At 51.4% G+C, this 17,937-nt stretch overlaps 6 protein-coding genes across 6 annotated transcripts; 4 read left to right on the plus strand and 2 right to left on the minus strand.

Moving 5' to 3' along the window:
• Positions 1 to 436: 436 nt before the first annotated feature.
• On the minus strand, positions 437 to 2,145 carry Triagg1_9293 (uncharacterized protein; the record flags this gene model as incomplete). Its single annotated transcript, XM_062904234.1, has 4 exons — positions 437 to 1,561; positions 1,612 to 1,656; positions 1,717 to 2,004; positions 2,068 to 2,145. The coding sequence occupies 4 exons, from the start codon at positions 2,143 to 2,145 to the stop codon at positions 437 to 439; spliced, it is 1,536 nt and encodes a 511-aa protein (XP_062751738.1).
• A 1,792-nt stretch (positions 2,146 to 3,937) lies between these two features.
• Positions 3,938 to 5,065, plus strand: Triagg1_9294 (uncharacterized protein; the record flags this gene model as incomplete). The annotated part of the gene is made up of 1 exon (XM_062904235.1): positions 3,938 to 5,065. One exon carries the CDS (start codon positions 3,938 to 3,940, stop codon positions 5,063 to 5,065), a length of 1,128 nt encoding a protein of 375 aa, XP_062751739.1.
• A 2,475-nt stretch (positions 5,066 to 7,540) lies between these two features.
• Triagg1_9295 (uncharacterized protein) lies at positions 7,541 to 8,329 on the plus strand (the record flags this gene model as incomplete). Its single annotated transcript, XM_062904236.1, has 1 exon — positions 7,541 to 8,329. The coding sequence occupies one exon, from the start codon at positions 7,541 to 7,543 to the stop codon at positions 8,327 to 8,329; it is 789 nt and encodes a 262-aa protein (XP_062751740.1).
• Positions 8,330 to 9,128: 799 nt separating this feature from the next.
• On the minus strand, positions 9,129 to 10,400 carry Triagg1_9296 (uncharacterized protein; the record flags this gene model as incomplete). Its single annotated transcript, XM_062904237.1, has 1 exon — positions 9,129 to 10,400. One exon carries the CDS (start codon positions 10,398 to 10,400, stop codon positions 9,129 to 9,131), a length of 1,272 nt encoding a protein of 423 aa, XP_062751741.1.
• Positions 10,401 to 14,137: 3,737 nt separating this feature from the next.
• Triagg1_9297 (uncharacterized protein) lies at positions 14,138 to 15,223 on the plus strand (the record flags this gene model as incomplete). Its single annotated transcript, XM_062904240.1, has 3 exons — positions 14,138 to 14,328; positions 14,387 to 14,611; positions 14,668 to 15,223. 3 exons carry the CDS (start codon positions 14,138 to 14,140, stop codon positions 15,221 to 15,223), a joined length of 972 nt encoding a protein of 323 aa, XP_062751742.1.
• An 893-nt stretch (positions 15,224 to 16,116) lies between these two features.
• On the plus strand, positions 16,117 to 17,758 carry Triagg1_9298 (uncharacterized protein; the record flags this gene model as incomplete). Its single annotated transcript, XM_062904241.1, has 3 exons — positions 16,117 to 16,154; positions 16,328 to 16,504; positions 16,546 to 17,758. The coding sequence occupies 3 exons, from the start codon at positions 16,117 to 16,119 to the stop codon at positions 17,756 to 17,758; spliced, it is 1,428 nt and encodes a 475-aa protein (XP_062751743.1).
• Between the last annotated feature and the right edge of the window lie 179 nt (positions 17,759 to 17,937).

Below are 17,937 nucleotides of genomic sequence, written 5' to 3' on the forward strand. Positions count from 1 at the left end.
GCGATGAGCTTTGGAACTTTTTTTTTTTCTTGGACGAAGATTATCGCTGATAAGATCTTATCGTGGCTAGCGCAATTGGCAGGGGTTTGAGAGATGTCAAAGTGGAGAAAACGAGAAGCATGAATCGCGAGGATTTGTTAACAGAGGAGCAGTAATAAGTGTTGTGAAAATAGCTTTATAAAAAAACGATTTAGTATGTTATATATTCTTCATCTCTTTATCAAAAACGGTACGACTTTGAAATAAAGAGGAATGCCATTCTTCAAGTAGAGTTATCATGACCAAATAAATTTATGTTGAAATATCTAATGTTTCTCACAATACATCATCGGTGTAAGTTTACAGAGTACATGTCAAGCAGATCGGGCCACCAAACCAAAGCATCTGTCTGATAGATGCCATCTACCTATGTTATGTGGATGATATGAGCCTTGCTTCACGGGGAAAACTCCTCACCCAACTCATTCATGGCCTTGACAAGGCCTTCAACGGTCCCCTCCAGGGTCTGCACATTGACCACGACACGCAAGAAGCTACCGTGATCGCCCGGAGCGTAATCAACCATGAATCCTCTGCCAACAAGTGCATGGGCAATCTGCTGCGTTCTGGAGGTGTTCACCTTGTTATCAGAAGGCAACTGACCCCCAGGAGCTGAATAGAAGCAGACCTGGAGACAGGGTGGAGGAAACGACGAAACCATGACAAAGTTGCCGGTTTCTTGCAGAAGCGTGAATAGATAGCTAGCCATGCTGAATGCGTGGTCGATTTGCCGCTCGAATCCGTTGGCGCCATGATATAGCCAGGCCAAGGCAACCTTGAGCGTGTCTCCTCGCCGGCCGCATTGCAGCGTCAAGTCAGCCAAGTCCCAGATTTCGCCATCGTCGCTTCCGTGGAAGAGATATCCTGCCGAGGTGCTGTTTGCCTGTTGAAAGACGCGCATATCCGGGCCCAGGAGCAAGGAACAGGTGACTGGTGCATTGAGCATCTTGTGCGGGTTGACAGTCAGCGAGTCGGCCAGATGCGAGCCCTTCATCTTCCAGCTCTGCGCCTTTGAGAAGATGACGCTACCACCCCAGCTCGCGTCGATGTGCATCCACAGGCCAAACTCTTTGCAAATCTTGGAGATGTCTTCAAACGCGTCATAGGAGCCCTTGACCGTAGTGCCGGCTGTCGCGTTAACATAGAACGGCGTCTTCCCCTGCTGTTTGGCAAGCAAAACCAATTCCTGGAGGGCTTCTGGCTTCATCCTGCCTTCGTCGTCCACAGGAACCGCCCACACGGCAGATGAGCCCATGCCGGTTGCCATTGCGGCCTTTTCCACGGAATAGTGGCCGTGTGCACTTGTGAGGACGACGAAATCATGCTTGCCGTTTCCTTCCGTCTTGCTTTCGGGGTATAGCGTATTGCGAGCTACGATGAGAGATGTGAGGTTGGATCCACTGCCTCCGGGACATGATACACCGCCAGCATATTGTCCGTCAAATCCGAACAGGTTGGCAAATGCTTTGGTAGTCGTCTTTTCGATAATGGTCAACGCCGGGGAGACGTGGTAAACATGTAGCTTGCGAAATGTTAGGACATGTAAACCACGGCTTGAAAGGGGTCTCTTACATTGGTGTTCAAAACGGACAGTAAGAGATCAGCTACAACTCCCACCTAGCACAGTTGTCCGTCAACTTCGAATTCATGAGTCATTCTGATGAGGCAAGCACATACTGGCGTGTTACTTGAGTACAGCTTGTCCATGAAACCTTGATCCCATGTATTAACGCTGTATTTGAGTAGTCTCTCGATACCCTGCAAGAGGCCATCTTTGCCTAGTCCCTCCTCTGGGAGAAGAAACTTCAACCTAGCAACGAGGTCTGAAGGCTTTTTTGAGTCAATCAAGACATTGTGAGGCTCCCCATTCGCATTCAACCCCAAATTCCCCGTAGCCTTGTGAGCCGCGGCATCATCGGCGGCCTTGATGAAGGGAATGATGAGCTGCTGAACAGACTCTAGGAGCTATAAGAAAGACTTAGTGTGCGGGTAAACGAAAGGTTCAAATGACCCAGAACATGGACATACATCGGCCGTCTCCACAGCCCTGTTAAGCTGGAGTTGAGGTCCGCCGTTGCTGGTGAAGCCGTTGCTAGTGGCGGTCATGGTGGGTGGTTTTACGGAGTCAGAGGAAAATTGATGTTGAGAAAAAAAAGTCCAAGACCGCAGACACTAAGATGGAAAAAAAAAAAAAAAAAAAACAGCCACCGTCTTTATTTACTTGTATTAAATCGCTCAGCCTCGCTCGAACAGAGACAACGAAGACGACAGAATCTAGTCAGGCAAAGACGGAAACCCTGTCTCGTCACAGTTCACAGGGCTTACGAAGAATACAAGGCTCCGAATCTCGGCCAAGAGTCAGTCTCTACGAAGAGAAGGGTCACAGATGGATATCCCACGCGGACAGATCCTCATATCAGCACTAGGGTGAAAATTGAGAGGAAAATAGTCATCCGAGTCTTTACCGCATCGACAATCAAAGCACGCCTTCAAGAACAAGTCAAAAATTGGGCGTCCGAAGAGTTTTAGCCTCTCGGCAGAATCGCTCTGCCAATTGCGCCATTGAGCGGCCGTCTGTCGTTTTTCCCTTCGGCCTGTCGGGGATTTTTGCTCACTTTGGGGCTGCGCGGATGTGTCGATACCCTTGCCTTGGTAATTGGCGGTTGAAGAAGCCGCTAACAACCAGCTAACCGACACTATTAGAGCGACGTTCCGAATTCCAATTGCCGTGCCAGTAGATCGCTTTGAGTGCTGGTGAAAATTGATGACTTGCAATGATGACAGCCCTGCCTGAACACCGTACAGTAAAAGTGTCTTGGGGCGAGGCTTCAGTGCTTGGCCATCATGGATATAAATGCGAGTAAGACGTGGAACTGAATCATGTACTGGGCAATAAGCGGCATAAAGTGCCCAGTAGTGACGAGGTTGCCTGTCTGGAGGGATGCCAACATCTCAGCTCTAGCCTCTCGCAGTATCAGTGAGACAACAGGAGAAATAAGGCAACCAGTAACATCGCAGCTCAGTTCTCAGAAGAGAAAGGCATCTAAGTCGTAAGCATCAAAGCTCACGTGTATTGAATATCAGGCTGCATCACGCCAGGTACATGTATAGTCAAGACAAAGAAATTAATTGGTGATAGTTCTACTGCATGACGATTCGCAAATGAACTTGCACTGCGACCAGCCATGACGCAATTGCATGGATGACGATGAATGGCTGCAAGGCTGTTCGCCATGACATGTACCTACCAAAAGCATCATTTTATCTGGTGATGTATAATTACAGTAATTGATGGATGCTGGCGGATTCTACTCCAATGACCCGATACCGAGGCATCTACTGGAGTCGACAAGCCTGATGCCAGTATGAAAGCACTATACCAATTCTACGAGGCGAAATAAACAGCCAAGCCAAATCGAAACTGCCGACGCCGCTCTTTTAATTAACAATCGCCATCATCCCAGTAGATGCTGATACACGACATTACATGCCGTGGGTCGTGGGGCATGTCTATCCGCGTATCCCCACGTTTAATGCCCCGTAGCTAATTGACTGTTTACAAGCAACCCCGATTTAGATCCAGTCGTCTTTTGCATCGACTCTCTTACAGAGAGAGCATGTATCAAAGTCTGATGAGCGTATTGATGTCTTTTCCCCCGTTAGTTTCTCTTTATCTACTAGTACAACTTATATTGGCACCAACAGTGAGAAGATTTAGATGCATACCTGTATTAGCCGATCCCAAGCGCCTTGCCTCTCCCTGTGAATCGAAGCAACAGTGCACACGGGCAAGCACGGTCCATATGTCCGATAGCCAAATCTAAGTAACTTCACGCTGCGTCCCCCGCTCTCCATCTCAGCCATAAGAGCAATCTGAATACTTCACAGTGACGCCGTCATGACAATGCCACAGACACCAGTCCGCATCATAGGGGCGGGAATCGGAGGATTGATCCTCGGCCGTTGTCTGCTCAAATATGGAATCCCTGCGGTTCTCTACGAGAAAATGCCCTCGAATCTCCTTCACGATTACGGAATCACGCTGCATGCTCCGTCATATCTGCCTCTTCTGGACATCCTAGGCATGGAAGAATGTTCCTTCAGGCGTTGCATAGCGGTAGATGGATTGTTGGGCGGAAGCGGCAACATCGAACCAGAATCCTTTGTTACTCCTAGGAGAGTGAACTCGACATCATTTCGTGCTCATCGTGGGAAGTTTGAATACTTACTCCGCAAAGGGCTTGATATCCAGTGGGGAAACTCTCTCGAGAGAGTGGAAGAGGCACCTTCGGGGATGATTCTCCACATGCAAAATGGACAGAAACTGGAGAGCACATGTATCGTCGGAGCTGATGGGCCTCACTCCAATACCCGAAAGTCACTCTCCCCTAACACGTCGTTCAATATTCTTCCTTATGTTGCCTTCAATGGCAAGCGACGGGTGGAACGTGAGCTCTACGACAGCCTTTATGCTCCAGCTTTTAAAGACTCCAACGTTATAGAAAAGAAACAAGGCGACGTGGTCCTGAATTTATCTGTCAACGAGCAGCAAGCAGGTGCCGTGAGCATTAGTTGGATATTCTCACGCCCAGCCAGAGGTTCCATCGATCCGCTTCACCGGCCCAATAGGCCAGTATCCGATGCAACGGATATACCAAAAGAATTCTTCGACGAGATAGAAAGACTCCATGGATTGGATCAGCCTTTCAAGGATGTGTTTGACTCGGAGAAGCTGAAAACGGAACGGGTTTTGCATTGGCTCATGCGGACAGTCTTGGTCAGCCCCCAGGAACTTGGTGCGCTTGCAAACAAGGGCGTCTTCTTTATGGGTGATTCGGTGCATGCAGAGTCTATTCTAGGCGGCGAGGGAGCAAACAATGCTATTATAGATGGAATGGAGCTTGCAAAGTGCATCTCAACATTTGGGCAAGGCGGTATTGTAACATGGTACGAATCTCGATATCCCGCATGGAAAGATGGTATCAGCCAGAGTGAGGAAGCTATTGCTCTCATGCACAGAGAGTAGTTTCAAGACTCCCCAACGCCTACATGTTTCTCTGGGGAAAGGGCTACATCGAAATGACTTTGAAGCAACACGAATAGTATTTGTTTTTGTGGTTGCAATCTCTGGCTAGAGTAATTAAAAGTGCTTTTTAGCCTCTTGCCTACCTAGGTAATGTAGGGTAGGGAATTTTGGAGTTGTGATGATATCCAGACCGGGCTTTTTCCTCTTGGATTTATTGCCAAAACTTGATCAGGAATGTTATGATATCTCCATGGAAGCATGAATGTCAGCTAGGTATGTTCTTTAAACAGTTATTTCTCAAGGAGGCTCGGACTTGATTAAGCCTCTGCGATCCGTCAAGTTGGCTGTATCCATCACGTTTGTTGGCCAGAGTCCCGTCCTCTCAATTACCATCTAGATATAACATCCATGTCATCCATCTCCCCCCCTCCTCTTCCTCACGAATGCAACCTACCTTAGGCGTGGAATAGGGTTAGTGGTGGCAAAAAAACCAGCGTTGCATCATCTTGAGATGGATTGTGCTTTGACTTGCGGCATCTTGCTCGATGATGCATAAGGCTCATGACTTGCAGGCCCCCTGAAAGCTCCACACGGGCGGGCACGTTCAAGTGAGTGCTAGTGCTGGAGCCCGTGCCTGAGCTCCGTTTGGCCAGAAATTGGAGTCGGAGGTCGTGGTGCGTTTGCATGCGTATGCAAGCAGGGAGGTTCGGTATCACAAACCACAACCGCCGACGCACAGCCACCAAGATGTCGCCGACTGGAATAGACTGATGTGAAGGATGAAACCAAGGCGACAATGACACGACAACAACAATTTGATGCTACCTACCTGAGTTATTATCGCAAAGGATCAACCAAATCCGTCTCTCCCCCTCTCTTCTCTCTTCTCCCCAGCCTGCAGTACATGGTTGGAAATGACGCCCTGAACTTTCTCCCCCCCATCGCAACTCAACTCACCACCACTCCACGCCAAACGCCCGGCCAGCAATCATATGCCCATATCCATATCCCACATCCACATCCACATCCACATCCACATCCACATCCACCACACACGGAGCATTTCATTCAAGCCATTCCCCCCTCCCCTGCAGGCCCCGTTAAGGTTCACTGGACAATGGCGGGGACGTGCCCCGAGTGTCTCTCGCCTACGAGCAGCAGCTCCGGAACCCTGTCCTGTCGGCGACGAGCGAAATTGCCCGGGGGATGCAGAACGCCAGAAAGCCGCAGTGGGAGCATGCCATCACCACAAGAAGCCCCCTGGTCTGTCTGCCATCCCTCTCCGCTGGCCGCGGGCGCTCAGGCCGCATTTGATTTGATCCTTTTTTTTCTCTCTCTCTCTTTGCTTTTCTTCCCCTCTCTCTGCTGTGGTCTTGCTCTGTTACCTGTACAGTATGTCCCAAGTACTGATGTAGTAACTCGCAGTAACGTTGTTGTCCTTGTGAGCAACCCAAACCTTGAGACCTCACCACTCCATATCATCATCATCAATCTCCCCCCTAATGTCCGCTCTGCATGATGCATGCATGCATGCTCTACTGTACCTACTGTATACCCGTGCCAATCCAGTAAATCTTCAGCTCGCATTGTGCCCTGGCAAATTCGTCCAATATCCAAACAGCTGCCACGAGCATCCCCTGATCCCTGGCGTCGCTTCCCCCGGGCCCCTGGGCGCACCTTGCCTTGTCCTCTCTCGGCCGTGCAAAATTTCGCCTCCACAGGCCCGCCAACACCCGGCAACGCCCATAGCGCTCCTCTTCCTCTCTCTCTCTCTCTCGCGCGAAATCCCTGCCCTCCATGGTTTTCCTGTTTCCGCCTTTTTTTTTTTTTTTTTTTTTGACAAAATTGCCCTGCTTACCACTAAACTAGGTACGTAGCGGTTGCAAGGTCCCCCCTCTCAATCATCTGCCGGCGAATGTGGGTTGTTGTCTGCTGCTAGTAGCCCGCGATAGCTGCGCAGCTTTGGGTGGTTGGTTCGTTCCCAATTTGTTGCTCGATCCAGAACGCGGTCTCGCGTACGAGTACACCCAATCTTCTCGTGTTGGCGTAAACTATCTTTTTTTTTTCTCAACTAATTTTTCTTGCTTCTCTTTTCTTTTTCGTTACTTGCTTTCTCAATTTTTTCTTCTTACTGCAGCGAGCGAGTTTTCTTGAGTTGAGTAAGCGGACAATTGTGACGCTTGCTTTTTGCATATTCCGGGTTTTGCTATCTCGAGCCAATATCGCATTTTCGTCTTGCCCACGTCAACGAATCACCCTGTTCTCTGAGAGCAATCTTGCCCATCGTCTGTTTTTCTCTTTGCGCTTTGCATAGATCAGATCGCATCGCGAGACTTCAAAAGACTGAGAATCGTTGCTTCAGTTCTCATTGGGTGGTTCCATCTACCTTGCCTATATCAAAACTCGGCAAAAGCAAACTTCTCCCCTTCTTCGGCGCAAAGCAAAGCGCCGCAACAATATCCATCCCCCTTCGCCATGGCAGCACAGACACAAACCCCCGTGCCCATCTCCATCACCATCTGCGGCGATGGAGGCTGCGGCAAGTCCTCCATCACCCTGCGGCTTGTACGCTCCGCCTGGACCTCCGACTACGACCCTACCATCGAGGACAACTACAGCGTCACCCGCGTCATCGACGGCGTCACCTACCACCTCTGCCTGACGGACACCGCCGGCCAGGAAGAGTACCGCGGCATGTGGGCGTCTTCCAACCTCGGCGCCGACGCCTTCCTCATGGTCTACGACATCACATCGCGCGACTCGCTCGATGCCCTGCAGCACTTTGACGAGCTCATCGACATGGAGGCCGAGGTCCGCCTCGACAACGCCGAGCGAGCCCGCGCCGCCGGCATCAACCCGGCCTACACTGGCTCCGGCGCCGGCTCCCGCACCGTCCCGCCGGTCAAGATTGTCGCCGGCAACAAGTGCGACCTGCAGGACAGCAGGACCGTCCCGGCCGCCACGGGCCTCGAGTGGGCGCGCAAGCACGGCTCCGGCTTCATGGAGACCAGCGCTCGCCTCGAGGTCAACATCGAGGAGACGTTTGCCCTCATCGTCAAGCGCGTCGTCGAGCGCCGTCGCCTCGCCGAGGAGGGCGTCCTGGACAACACCGAGATGAGCGCCCGGGGCATGACGAAGCCCCTGACTCCCCTGCCCGCCGACGAGGACGAGAAGCGCGGGCCGGGCGTTCGTGGCCCTATTCTCAGCGGAGACAAAGTCGGTCGCGGACAAGGTGGTTTCTGGAAGAAGCTGCGTTGTTGGTAAGGGGCTAATGATGACGATGATGAGTGTCAGGTATAAACCGAGACGAGAAAGTGGGAAAACAGGGGGAGTAAGAGAAAAGAAAAAAAAAAGAGCCAACGCCTTTCGTTTTTGTTTTTTTTTCGTTTTAATAGTTTTCCTTTTTCTTTTCCTTTTCAAAGTGTCTGAATTTTCCTGCTATTTGCTTACCTTACACAAACTGGGCATATTTCTCCTTTGTTTTTCTTTGTCGTTTGTTCACAGATACCATGGATATGTATGGCGGGCGTCAGGGAGAAATATGATATGGAATGAAAAAAGCATCGCGAGTGGAGATGGTCTGTTTTTTTTCTCTCTTTTTCTTTTTTTTTTTTTACTATTGAAAGCGTCATGTATAAAAGAAAGTTTCATGTGTATGCAGCATAACTGCTTCCTTACGGGCTTCATTACTCGAAGCAAATATCAAGGTGTTCTTGCCTTGCGAACTTGCATCTCTGAATATAATCGTCAGTCTTAATTCTTTACTGGTTCCCAATGTAGGCGATTCAGCCATCAGATATGTCAAAATATTGTTATTTTATTAACAAAGGAGCATATGATGTATCAAAGAGCAAAATAAAACGAAATCTGAGTTGGGAAATTCGTCTCCTCCACTCTTCCTTGCACGACACACGTCTATAAGCGCCGCAAGATTCGTTGTATATCATCCATTACCGTCCCAAATAGTCCCACGTAATACCAATACCCAGTGAAAAAAAGTGTTTGTCCTCTCTTGTCTATTAGAACGCCCGGCCGAGCTACATCACAACAGATGGGGCCTTCATTACTGCTTGCTTTCGACCCAGTCCCTCCACTTCTTGAACTCTGGATAGTTGAGGCTGATCTTCTTGCCCTGGTATCGAGTCACTTTGACGTCCAAGTCCTGCCACTTGGAACGGCTGCCCATCCAGCCTGCTTTGCGGATCAAGCTAAACAGCGTCTCATCTTTGGTCCATCCTTGCTCTAGTGCTACGTCGGGCAGATATGTCGCACCGTAGCGGCGGCCGCGATCCAAAAAGGAGATTCGGATGCCGTGAGTGCCAATCTCCCAATCGTGGGTGTCGTCCGCCTCTTCAAAGTCTGTGAGCAGCGTCACGGCGGCCTGGAGTGTGGGAAGCTCGCGCTTGGAAATCGGGTGGAAGCGTGTGTCTTGCAGGGCGGAGATCAGGGCGTATTCATGAATGCCCTCGGACAGTGGCTGGTTCTCAAAGGTGCCGATGCAGCCGCGGAGGGAGACGTCGTCATCGTCTGGGTCGACTGTGTTCCAGGTGACAAAGAGAGGAGCCGCCGTTGGCGGGGTGTCGGGCAGGGAGGATGTGGACGTTGCGGGAGTGGCAGCTCCTGCGGCCGAGAGCGACGTTGAAGACGATGAGGAAGACGAGGACGAGGCGCCGTCGGCAGCAAGACGCCGGAGGGCCGGGTTCAAGGGAGCGTCTGAGGGGCCGGTCACGGAAGCGGAGCTGGCTTTGTATGCGGCCCACGAAGACTGGATCTGTTCAAGGGAGAGGGGCTTGCGGTTGTTGAGGTCCGCGTCAAGAGCCTCGAAACATACGACACAATGCTCGACGGTTGCCATACTGAGCTGCAGCGGAGACACGGACACGGAAGAGACACGGCAGAAGAATGTCACGAGAAGAAGCCAGAGGCGGGCCAAGATCAGAAGGGGGGCCACTTGGTTGACTAGAGAAGACGGGAACCACAAAACCAGAGGCGAAAGCAGAGGCAAAAGCAGTGGGAGAAGCAAAAGCCCACCCGCAAGACAAAGACAAGGCGGGGAAGTAGAAGCACATGCAAACGGGGGGAACGAGTTTCGTGATTCAAGGACTTCGGAAACCGGCTGGCGGTGCTGGCGCTCTTCCCGAGCAAGCACCCCCACCTGGACTTGGCTGAAATACCCCGCGATGCCTGGCTGAGAGTGCTGGAAGCGAATCCAAGGTTGGTTGCGGAAGAGAGGAGTCGAAGGATTCCTCAGTGCCCTTGCATGACGAGATATTCCGAGCACTAGCCACGCCACGGAAGAAGGATGAGGCGCAGCGCGCGGATTGGTGTGGCGCATGCAATTTACTGTGTTGGACATCAAGTGCCGCACTAAACCAACTGCGGGGAGTGAAGGTGGTGCTCCGTTGGTTTCTGTTTCTGTTTCGACTTGCGTTTCAAAGCCCCCAGGAGATGATTTTCGTCCTGTTTGTCGTCTTGGAACAGGCAGTGCAGTCTCAAGCGCATGGTTTTTCTTATGCAAGTGCTTTTGTTAGTCTACCAAGGTATCTCATGTCTGATTTGGCCCTTGCAGCGGTTCATCTGTCTCTCCATCAGTGTCAGCAACAAACAATCCAGACGGGGGTAAGGCAAGGTTCCTCCAATAAAGCTCGTGGTTGCTGCTAGAAGAACTTGTAGCCCAGCATCATGCTGTTGCGTATATTTTTTTCATTAAATGTTCCTTTCCCATTCATCCTTTCATACTGTCTATGAAATTACTTGTAACAGACATTTCCCACTTCAAAATTAGTCGCCGTGTACGGAATACCATTACCATGTAAACCCGGGCAGTCAATCGGCACTTCATCCGCGCACACGCTGCGACTTACAACAAACCTCTTCTCCCAGCTTCATTTGACAAATCCGTCGCCTCACACCCACTGCAACCCCATCAACCATCATCCTGTTTCCCTTCTTCTTTCCCAATCCATCATTTTTGGAACCGGAATCCTCACTACGCGCTCGCTCAAATCGCCCTGGTTTCTTATTTTGGCCCTGGCCGGCCCCCGGACGAGGGATCCTGAAGCACGCCTGCGTTTCAGGTCCGCTGCCCCCTTTCTCCGTCAAGGCTCTGATCGAAACAATTTCGACCGCAAAATTCATGCTTCAATACCCTTGCTCTACATACTTTCACCTCCTCCTCCCCACGTTGCCGCTGTTCAAGGCGCCAATGCCCATAGTCTAGATTGGACGGAGTCCCAAGTGTCACTGCGCTTTGGAGGCTTGCTTGTTTCGGGCCTCACATCGCCCGTGTTTGAGATGCTTCCGTCTTGCCGATGACAAGGAGGCGTAGTGCGTTTGACATGTTTCGTAGCAAGACCGCGCGACCTTTGTACAAATACACGTCCGTCTGCCCATCCTTTCGTGATTGTTTCCTTTTCTTCATTCCTTTCAAGCATCCTTCACTCACCCCTCGTGTTACTTTCTTTTTTTTCGGTTCCATCTTCTTGACTCTTGTCGCCGGTCGACTTTTCAATCGCTTCTTTCTTCTTCTCGATCCTTTTCGCAACCTTTTTTCGATAAAAAAAAGCATATTTCCATCGTTCAAAATGCAGTTCTCTATCATGACCGTTTTTGCCCTGGCCGCCGTTGCCATTGCCGCCCCTCACGGTATGTCAGCATTGATACTCTCCTACCTACCTACCTGGACAAAATATGTCCTTTATATAGGTACGCGGTATAGAATCCGGATTCTAACTCCTACATAGGCATTGCTAAGCGTGATGTTGTGAGCAACAACATCCCTGCCAACGTCCCTGCCATGACAGACGCCTCTGGCAACGTGAAGCCCTTCAAGGCCGAGGACGTCTACGTCGCTCCCAACTAAAAGGCTTGGGCACCACGCAACAACATCGGACGAAATCATTTAAGGGCTGGGATACAGTTAGGGTGCATTGGTAATATGCGTATATCGCTTTGTTTAGGAAAAGGAAGGAGGAATGTGCAAGGAGAGCCAACGAATGTACACTTGGGGGGAGTGAATAGTTATTTTAGGGTGTGAACAATATTTCAATACGGCGGCGCACTTCGTCAGGGGTGTGCCGTTATTTTTTCTTCATCTATTTGGGCGGCTATTTCGCAAATCCCGTGACGAGACGTCGTAGACGCGTTATAGAACTCCTGTAGAAGTTGATTAATACAGACTTCATGCCCATCGGCCAAAGTAAGCAGAGCCGCAACACACGGTTGTTAGTATCCACCTTTCTCAGTTTAAGAATAGTATTTAGTGATTACTATCGTCGATCCATCGGGAATAAAAAACATCAAATTAATTTAGAGCGACTCCAATAGAAACCAGTTCCAGAGCAATGTGCTGTGGCTGAGCACACCTGAGCGGAAGCTTGAGTGGAAGGCCGCAGCGGATTTTTGGCGTGTGAGCTATGGGGTAAACAAGGTACCTGAATCTCGGGAACATCCACAACTTCGGTGTGACGCTGGAAATTCGGTGGCAACCAAGTACGGAGTACTCGCGATATAAACGCCGTGTATTATGTGTAAGTCTATACGTATGATATTCTCATAAAGTAGAAAAGTTCAACGGATGTGAACATCTCCGGATGTAAATGCCAGACTGGTGTCTTGCTCCTATATCGTGAGGGGGGGAAGGCCATCTGACAGTCCCCTGAGCAGTTTCGTTTCCAAGCAATCATCTGTTATTATTTGCAAATATCTGTTTGTGACAAAGTCCGAAGAGTTCTCAGATGGCATTGTTGTTGACAGTTGGCGCTGGCATCATAAATACATCCTGTGTTGCTTTGTAAATACTAAACACTCAATACTACGTGTACAAGGATGACTATATTGCTTGAAAGCAATGCACCCCCATCCAGGGACTCATCCGTGTGAGAAACTAGACGCCTAAGTCGACAGCTTTCCCACCGCCTCTCTGGATTCCCGTTGCCAATCAAGACTCAACCATGAGTTGAACGACTCCACTTTGGGTGCCCAAAATAGCCCGCAAGGGTGTCATGTCAGCCTGGGTGCCGGAGCCAGGTGGTGGGTTCGATCTGGGAAAGTTTGGCCCCCTTGAGACTCTGCATCTTAGTTGCTGACATACATGCAATTGGTCCAGTCAAGATTCATTCGACTGTTGAGACCGAATGCGGACCATCGCTTCTGGCCCTTGGGTCGCCCGGCAACTTCGATCAGGCAAAAATAGAAATCTCACGCTTCCTCTGCTCCATAGTGAGCTCCGTTGAGGAGGAGGACGGACGAGACTCGGACGAGACAGAATAGTGTGCGCTTACGCCTAGTTAACCATGGCGTGATGTCCTGCTAAAGTCCGTGAGGAATATTACTCTGTGTGTACCAAGCTGGGAGCCCACCCGGCAAAGCACATCTGCGTGTGAATGGGTTCGGGCTCATGCTCATGCAGCCCTTCGCTTCGTTGGCGAGAGCCACTGAAGCTTGTTGGGGCTGCGTGATTTTGACTTGTCGTCGTGGCACAGGATAATCCCCTAGTGTCTCCAATAGAGAGAAGCAGGCTCAGCTCCTGTTCTCAGCCGCAAAAAGCCCCGGCCCCCCGCGCGTCTAGGTGTCCACATAATAGGCTGCCAAGTCCGTAGACAAATCCTAAAGTCCTTCCCTGGTTCGTGAGACGGCGGTGGCTCAGTCACCATCTTGTCTGATGGGACGGATGAGGCGCCGTGGGCGGCTCGGCTAGCCACGTCTAGCGTCTTCAAACAAGCGGTCTCTGATGTTGTGGGTGGGGATTTGCGCCTTGTTCTGGCTCGAATGAGTGGAAGCTGGGCCTGGGCCGCAGGGCAGACTTGATGAGGCTTAAGATGGTGAAATAAATAATCGATCGATAAATAAAACGGTGGTGGCCCGCCTATCGCAAGAGGCTTGAGGACCCAAAGCTGCTGACCTGCGAGCCTAAACAGCCACGGCCCTACCCATACTCGAGCAAAGCATCCGTCACTTGAAGGACATGTCCGAATAGACAGCAGCTGGCCTCGACACTTCCTCTGCTCTCCTGCATCTCCAACCATAGGTTGAAACGTCCGAATAGAGGAGCTATAAGCTGCACGTCAAACCATGGCCAGCCACAGAGCGCAAGCACAGTTCCAGCGTGCAAAATGGCGACCGCTGCTTCTTGTCCCAGCCTGGTTCTTGCAGCTGGCGTTGGCATTTGGAATGCTGGGACTCTTCTCATGGAGACTTGGCGACACTATCCATCACTTTCAAGCCCGAGATAAGGCTGGTAAAGCTCCCGTCATCGAATATGTGTAAGTTCCATCCATAGAGCCTTGGGATCCAAAGCGATATGATATTGATGTTTCGAAGCTGGGAAGCCACCAATGTCGCATTATCATCCGTCGTCGCGTTCTGCACCATCTTCGAGATTGCCAGATACTTTTCTGAGTCGTTGACCCCATGGACAATGCTATTCTCGCACGTGGTCAAATTGGCATGCGCATCTGCCATCCTCGCCCTCGACGTAGTCATATATGTGCAACGAAGCGATGCTCATTATTCTCTGGTTGGCCTTGGCATGGACGCCTTGCTAATGTAGGCAACATGTGCAGCAGTAGAGCCATGGATATGTAAAGCTGACATGTGGATAGGGTCATTGCCATTTCGCTGGCCATTTATGCCATCATGGCGTATCGTCGGCTGTCCAAGTACGACGACTACTCTCATCCTGTCAACGTCAAGCCATACGGCTTCAACGATGGATTGGATGGCGACTCATCGTACTCTTCGTTTTCAAGCCGGACAGGATTGCGAACCTCGACGGACAAGCGGGGATCACTTGGATCCGAGCGTCTCAGCATTGGATCTCTCGGGAGATCCCTCTCGAACCCGACCATCATCCAGCCGGTGGAACAAAGACCGAGGCGCTATAGCCACGAGAGAGACACGCAATTTGACGAATACATGGTTCGCAAGACTTCGGGCGGCTATTCAAGTCCTCCCATCGACACGCCTTTGGGAGATTCATTGACAGCGATCGGTGCTATCCATTCCCGCTCACGAGGGTCAAGTGTATCGCAGACCTTGAGCTACAATAGCGATCACGTCTTGGTTTCGGTGCCAGAAGAGGAGGGCGAGATGGTTGAAACGCCAAAGGATCCTAAACGGGATCATGAGACTTTGCTGGCACACGGTTCACACAAGTGAGGGTAACAACAGGAGATGGAGTGCAAGGTCCAGGTAACAGAACTGGTCGAGCAGCAAGAGGCTCAGCGCACGCGTGGAAGAGGCAACTAGGCAGTTGGCGGTAAATAAAAGATACCCGGGTCAAGGAGGGAATTTTGGCCCCTCGCATATGGTGGTGTACATGGTCTGGCGTTCTGATATGGGTGGAACTGGCGGAAATATTGATGCTACAGTACTACCTTGTATGAATTTAGAGAGACGAACTGGATATAAGAATATATAGAGTTACAAGGGGAAATGAACCAGCCTCGTCCAGCTATTTGGCGAGAGCATGAGTTAATCAACAACTCGACAACAAGCTTGCGTCGAAAACATGAAGCAAAGTTGATTTAAGGCTGTAAATCGGGGCACTGTTTACTCGCGCATCTTATTGACATCGTGACAAGGAAGCGGCATTCTAGCTACCTAAGCTAAAGAGCCCACTTGAGATCGTTCAAGATGCACCATAATCATTGGGCTGGGACTCGGGTCACGTGAATCGAGGCCATGAATCCAAAAGCACCAGTACAAGTACATACATGCATCCGCAATTCCTTATTGGCGACGATTGAATCTGGGGATTGATCTCGACGAGACTCAATTTCCCTCTGCCGCGTCCTCGTCGGGATTTTACCGCCTGTTTTCCCCAGAGCTTCGTAGCTGCGGCCAGCACCCAAAGCCGCCGCCCACGAGTTCCCACTTGGACGGCTAAACCACCATCCCACCTAAACCTCGCCCAGACCGCCTAGGTACTAAGTTCCTCGAAAACGCGCCCAACCAATTTCATGTCGAGCGTCGAGTGCGGCTTCTAGCCCATTGTCTAGAGCTGCGCAAGGCTGACGCGTGGCCAGAGGCGCACCCCAAACACCGTCACCATGAGTCGAACACTGCCCGCCCGGCAGGCCGAGGAGCTGTAGGTATATGGCCACTGTTTACAAGGGTTGGCGGAGGGGCACAGGACGACGGGAAGAGGGAGAGAGAGAAAGAGAAAGAGAGAGAGAGAGAGAGAGAGAGAGAGAGGGTTGAGACAAAAGACATCAGGCGCCAGAGAGCAGGCCTTTGCTAACTATGGGCGCTTCTGTGTAGGCACAAGTCGATTATAGCGTATCTCGCGGCCAACAACCTCGCGAGTACCGCCTCGGTGCTCAGGGAGGAACTCGACCTCGGGGAAGACGTGTTCGATGCGGCCATGACCAAGAAATATGAGACTCTGCTAGAGAAGAAATGGACGAGTATTGTCCGGCTACAGAAAAAGGCATGTCCGTTCACCTTGGCTGCCCAGCGCTTACCCGGCTGTCTAACAGGCGTTGCGACTCCCAGATTATGGACCTTGAGACTCGAAACGCGGAGCTTCAGTCCGAGGTTGACAACGCGACGCCCTCGTCGCTCTCACAGAAAAACAAGGACCCGGCCTCCTGGCTTCCGAAAGCCCCCTCACGACATACCCTCGAATCGCATCGGGCGTCCGTCACCTGCGTTGCCTTCCACCCGAGATTTACGTCGATAGCCTCAGGCTCCGAGGACTGCACCATCAAGGTCTGGGACTGGGAGCTCGGCGATCTGGAGCAGACAATCAAGGGACACACAAGGCCGGTTCTAGACCTCGACTACGGCGGCCCCAAGACCGGCATCCTGCTGGCCTCGTGCAGCTCCGACACGACGATTAAGCTATGGGACCCGGCAGACGGGTATAAGAACATACGCACGCTCTCAGGCCACGAACACAGCGTCAGCGCAGTGCGATTCATCCCCTCTGGCGGCACTGGATTCTTCTCCTCAGGCAACATGCTCGTCAGCGGATGCGGCGACAAGACGCTCAAGATTTGGGACGCCAACACGGGATACTGCGTCAAGACACTCAACGGGCATGCGGGCTGGGTGCGAGATGTATGCCCGTCCCTCGACGGAAACTACCTCCTGTCTACAGGCGGTGACCACACTGGCAGGCTGTGGGAACTCACAGTCGCAAACCCCGAGACAAAAGTCACCCTGATAGGCCACGAGCACGTCGTCGGCTGCTGTGCTTTTGCACCCCCCTCCGCGTACGAGCACCTGGCTGCTTTAGCGGGCCTAAAGAAGCCTCCGCCAGCGACCAGCACATCAGAATTCATGGCAACCGGGTCAAGAGACAAGACTATCAAGCTGTGGGATGCTAGAGGTAACTGTATCAAGACCCTGGTCGGCCACGACAACTGGGTCTCGGGCGTCATGTTTCACCCCGGAGGCAAGTATCTGCTCTCCGTGGCAGATGACAAGTCGCTGCGATGCTGGGACCTTAGCCAAGACGGAAAGTGCGTGAGAACATTGTCCAGCGCCCACGAGCACTTCATCACCTCTCTGAGGTGGGCTCCCGCGAAGCCCAAAGACACACCCACGGGTAACGGCACGGCGAATAACGACAACGACAACGCATCTAGAAGAGCGGCGGCCGCCGCGTTAGATATATCCGATGCCCAAATCCGCTGTGTTATTGCGACGGGCAGCGTCGACATGACTGTCAAAGTATGGGCAAATTAAAGGAGGGAGAGGTGGGAGGAAAAGCTGTAAGGGGGGAAGGGGAAGCTAAAGGGTGAAGAAGCCAATCCAGGTAGCATGCCCATCGCGTCATGAAAATGACGAGCCCAAAACCACGACTACAACGAGCACATACAAACACACACAAATGGAGATGACGGAGCGGGGAGCGGATTGCTGAA

The sequence above is a fragment of the Trichoderma aggressivum genome (assembly GCF_033847375.1).
Source record: "Trichoderma aggressivum f. europaeum strain CBS 100526 chromosome Unknown scaffold_051, whole genome shotgun sequence".
In the NCBI taxonomy this organism is placed as follows: Eukaryota; Fungi; Ascomycota; class Sordariomycetes; order Hypocreales; family Hypocreaceae; genus Trichoderma; species Trichoderma aggressivum.